This window comes from Seriola lalandi, unplaced genomic scaffold (genome assembly GCF_002814215.2).
Source record: "Seriola lalandi dorsalis isolate HSWRI2012SDOR001 ecotype SW California unplaced genomic scaffold, Sedor1 jcf7180002054470, whole genome shotgun sequence".
Lineage (NCBI taxonomy): Eukaryota > Metazoa > Chordata > Actinopteri > Carangiformes > Carangidae > Seriola > Seriola lalandi.
Genome location: NW_019525023.1, coordinates 577,022 through 581,949, shown reverse-complemented (window position 1 = coordinate 581,949; position 4,928 = coordinate 577,022). Strand labels below are relative to the sequence as shown.

Here is a 4,928-nt window from a genome sequence, read left to right as displayed (position 1 = left end):
GGGTGGGGGGGACGGGGGTGGTGAGAATAAAAATCTGCTGTGCCATCTTTCTGTAGCTCGGCTGATGTAAAGCACTTTCTATAAGGGGATTTGCAGCGTGTTCGCACAACTCACCTTGTATCCAGGAGTTCCGTCTTTTCCAGGTCTGCCCTGCTCAAGGAGCGCAACACAAACAAAGACATTTTGTATCAGCTCCCACCTTCGATTGGATCAGCACTGTTGCACTCCTAGTAATCTCCACAGTTAATGAGATATCTCAACCAAGGGATAATGATCCTGATTGCTGTGCGAACACTGTTCCATTGTGAGCTTACAGGGAAAATTACAGAAACCATCTCTGATGGTAATTACATAGAAGAATGTAATCATCTATAGGACAACTGAGTGCTAACATATTTTATCCATATTGTCCTTGAATCATGTTCTTTTTTCTCATGTAATGGTAAAACAACCTGCTGATATACAGTGAAGGAACAGTGTGTTATTCGAAGCCATATTTCCAACCTGGACATTACTGGAATGTTCTTTGGCATCATCTACTTGTGATTATAAAGCGAAGAGCAACAGATTTCATGTAGCATCCTTACAGCAACACCTTGGGGTCCCTCGGGCCCTGGGAATCCTGTCTCTCCGAGCGGCCCCCTCTCACCCTGTCAGAGAACAGAGACAGCCAATGTGTCAGTCGGCAGTGACAAAGGAATGACGCGTGGATTGACAGCTCAAAGAGAGTTAGATGCTGCATCTCACCGGCTCTCCTGGGATCCCTGGCTCTCCACGAGTGCCGGGCTTCCCCTGTCAATCACAAACACAGGAAGAGAACAGACCGTGTTTGACAGGTCCTCAATGGTGTCATATCTACTGCACCTCTGCAACCTCCCATTTATTTTATAGCAACCAGCTGCTACTATAGCTCCACAGAAAATCCACTGTACATACCACAGGTCTATATCCGAGCTCTTAAAGGAAGGAGTGTGGTGTTATGGCACTTTTGTTTTGATAGCTGCTATTCTGAGTGCTTCATGAAACATCATCGACTTGTTGCCAGCAGCAGACTTAAACAACACAGACTGATCATGGAGGAGCATGAGTCAAGGTAAATTAATCAAGAAAAACCTCCCAAAAAAAACTAAACTCACTTACTTGAGGACCTGCTATCCCGGATGGACCAGGAAAACCAATATCGCCCTGAAAGAAACCCAACAACATGTGTCAGTAAGAAGGCATACACATGAAGAATACACATAAATCACTTTCATGTGAAGCGGACACATTTATAGTGATATCAGAAACTGCCTAAACCTGGGTATAATGAATGCTCCTGGGCACCTCAGTGTTTCTAACAAATGCACTATACGCTGTTTACTCAGAAAAATCTGAAATGTAGATAACAACCTTCTTACAAAGTTAAGCTACACTAAATTAAACTAAATAACCTTTGTATATGTCACACCTTTGATCGTATAACACACACACACATCAGCTCTTTCATACAGATTTAGGTACAGGAAGCTGTGAGAAGTTGCATGCAGGGCTAGTTTTGTACCATTAACATAAATGCGTCCAATAGTAGCCGTTCATTGTGCGGATGGTTAACTGTTACATAAACACTTTAGCTTCAAACTGCCGTGGTATTACTGCATTTCCAGTTTCAAAAATTTCCACCTGAAATTAGTACAGTCAGTGTTTCAAAAAAGAAGTGATTGAATTCTTCTTAACATAATTATTTTCCCTTAAGGTGACTCATGACTTCAACAGGAACCCATAATGTGTTTCACTTTCACACTGGCAAGCCTTTTATTTAGAGTTATTTTCAGCTGGATGTCTCATTTCAGAAAATTACACATAATATGTTCTGTAATGAGAATGAAGTAGAGAGAAAACACTTTCCTTTACTTTCTAATCAGGTTAGGTGATGGCGGATGAGAAACCTCTCTGAGCCGATACTGTCACTTACCTTGGCACCAGGTAGCCCTTCCAGCCCGGGTAAACCCATGGCCCCTTGTTCCCCCTGTGAGAGAAACACACAACACCTGCTCAAAAAAAGGGGCACTACTGATAAAAACTAGGGTTGTTACTTGCCCATTTTCGCAACAAGGAATGATGCTATTTTTGGAGGGTGAGCTTGGCAAAGGACATTATTATGAGGCTGTAAGTAAACATTAGGCATAAACAAGCAAATATGGATCAAAGCTACATGAAGGCAAGTAAATGAAATTCTGCAGGAGCCAAGATTTAACACATCGTCCTTGCTCCTCTTGATATTCTCGGCCAGTTAATACAACCCTTCATGTGTCAATATGAGGATAATCCTAAGAGGACAATACTTCGACCTGAGTGTATTATATTACATGATCTATGACAGATGCTTTCACACCTTGTAGACTATAGATGGGATAGAAAAAGAGCCCCATTTGACAGTCACAATCTTAGTCGCTTTCTGCACTATAAATAGAGACCCATTCCCTGTTCTCGAGCAAGTGATGGCCTCTATCTACCACATCTTGCTCAAGCTGCCATGGAGAAATGCCATTACACTGAATAGAGGGGCAACTGGTGCTGACATAGACGGATTGTGCAGGTAATTGTCACACATGTAGATTGTCATGAATAAGCGAGTGTGGCTAAGGGGAGAGTGGGCCAGCCAGAGGATCAGCTGTGAGACGGATTGGGGCAATTCCACCACAGCACTGGAGCCACTCACACAATTTATTAAAATGTCAAATTAACATCCTGGTGAAAAATCACTGTGCAACAAAACAATAAAAAATGCAATTGGCCCTGTGAGAATAAAGAATTCGAGTCGATGCGTCAAATTGTTTCCATGTCTGTGTGGATTGTTTTCAGCCGTCAGTTTGGGGGGAGGGAGGGTGGGCATTTGAAGTGCAAGGAGGGTTCATAGGTTCCCACTGGCAAGACAATATGGTACAACAGTTTCATATTTGCTGGAGATGTGATCATTTTTTGCTGTGTGCTGGAGTTCTACTGAGAGTGGTTAAGTGCTCAGGCTTGAGGGTGTATTGACTGTGTTGGAGAGAACCACGGAGACAGTGATGGAAAGCAACTGACAACTCTGACTTCTCTATTTTTTCGGCAGCACAAAAATAGACAAATATTTCATAAAAATATATTCCAAAATGAAAAGCTTCAACTCACTGCAGGTCCTTCATCTCCTTTGGGACCCTTAAAAAAGAGGGAGAAAGGACAGATTACTCCCATGAATGTGACAACTGCTACCATAAAAATCATAAATACAGTCTGAAATGACATGTGGCTACTGTAAGTTATTGTCATTAAAATTAATAGTTTGCATCATTGCCTCACAATTTCTGTCTGTAAATCTTACATTCAATATATCTAACTGTGGCCTTTTCTCAGGCTAGATTAAAAATATCCGGTTATCACACAAGCTTTACAAACTCTGGATATGCATTTTTACATTTTCAGCATTTCAGCATTTTCGCACATTGAAAAAACAAGGAAGTATTGAAGAAGTGGGCCCCTTGTCCCTGATTAAGATGCTCTCTTATTGATTGAGCTGTTGGGCTGTGATGGATGCAGTACAGGGAGAAGCATCCTCAAGATTTAGCTGTGGTTCATGTGCATTGTGCACCGGGGATATTGGAGTGTCTATTTATTGTCACCACCTTAAGTGTTCGTTGAGGTGGATGGATCCCTGCAGGGCCTGTGAGTGAATGTCTCCCAGGACTGGACAAGATTACAAACTGTCTGATAAGGAGGAGCAGGGGGAGCTGATAAGCAAATCGGGTCGCCTCGGCTTTGCACTGTGCAGAGCAGCTGAACTTCTAAGACCATTTTGCATATCATTGATGTTGTGTGTCCTGGGGCGGGTCAGAGACACCTGTTTGAAAGTCAGGAAGCCTCTTGGCCTTCACCGACCACCAGCTCTCAATGAACATGATTGACTGTGATATAAGGGCCTCAGAAGCTGAGATAACACTGGAGGGCTGGTTAGGTTATTTGTTATTCAGCTCTCCTAGGTTCTACAGATCATACAGTATCAACATATCTATGTGGTAGTGTTTCTCCACAGCGCACTGTAGAGGATTTGCTTCAGGCTTAACAGTGATTATTCTTACCGGAGCACCAGGAGCTCCAGGGGGTCCTAAAATAGCTCCACCACTCTGAAATGACATTTCTTTACGTTATTACTACATATATTTCAATAAGGGTCAAACACATTTTAACCACAAGCACAGATTAGTTTCACAGGTATGACTGAAGGCACTGCACCATGCATTCAATGGATCACAATGACATTATCACTATCATTTGAAAAGTCTTTACCTGCAGCTTGTACAGACTACTCATCCCGTTGCCCTCCACATAGGGTACACCCTGAAACACAATCAGCAGTAAATCAGACATGTCCTCTCAGAGCCTCCTCTCACTGTTCTGTAAGTTTTAGGCACCAAGAGTCTTTACAGAAAACTGTACAGTAGGTCTGGAGCAGTTATACAGTGTTAAGCCCTTAAAAGCTACATGAGAGAGATCAATAGCTCATTTGGTGATTACACAAAGGGAGAGAAGGGAGTGCGAGAGAGTGAGAAGTGAAAAGAACAGAAAAAACTGAGAACAGTAGACTTGTCTTGATAATCCTTGAGCCAATCGTATTTAAAAAAAAAACCGAGTGTCTCAGAAATACAAAAGAGTGCACTGATTAAAAGAGATTTGGCTATGAGAACTAGTCTAGGTAATCTAGACTTCTTGGGTATTAGACTCTAAAAGAATGTTTTTCTCATGATACATTGGTAGAGGGCAGCTATTGTAAATGTAGAAGGAGTCAAGATTCTCATTTAGAAGCAAGTGGATGCCTGTGCCCTTTTCAGGCCACTGAGCCATCCCCTGTCCTCCTAGACTGCAGTTTATGAGACCACGGTGTGTGTGTGTGTGTGTGTGTGTGGGTGGGG

The 4,928-nt window shown here is 42.5% G+C and overlaps 1 protein-coding gene across 4 annotated transcripts in view; it reads right to left on the bottom strand.

The window, feature by feature from the left end:
- The window catches only part of LOC111658998 (uncharacterized), a 95,083-nt gene that overhangs the window by 13,044 nt on the left and 77,111 nt on the right, over positions 1 to 4,928 (bottom strand). For all 4 annotated transcript variants that reach the window (XM_023411781.2, XM_023411782.2, XM_023411783.2 and 1 more), the window contains 8 exons: positions 4,306 to 4,356; positions 4,098 to 4,142; positions 3,154 to 3,180; positions 1,955 to 2,008; positions 1,141 to 1,185; positions 748 to 792; positions 588 to 650; positions 115 to 150 (listed from right to left, as the gene is read on the bottom strand). In XM_023411781.2, coding sequence (XP_023267549.1) covers positions 115 to 150; positions 588 to 650; positions 748 to 792; positions 1,141 to 1,185; positions 1,955 to 2,008; positions 3,154 to 3,180; positions 4,098 to 4,142; positions 4,306 to 4,356 — 366 coding nt within the window. The remainder of the gene's footprint in view (positions 1 to 114; positions 151 to 587; positions 651 to 747; positions 793 to 1,140; positions 1,186 to 1,954; positions 2,009 to 3,153; positions 3,181 to 4,097; positions 4,143 to 4,305; positions 4,357 to 4,928) is intronic.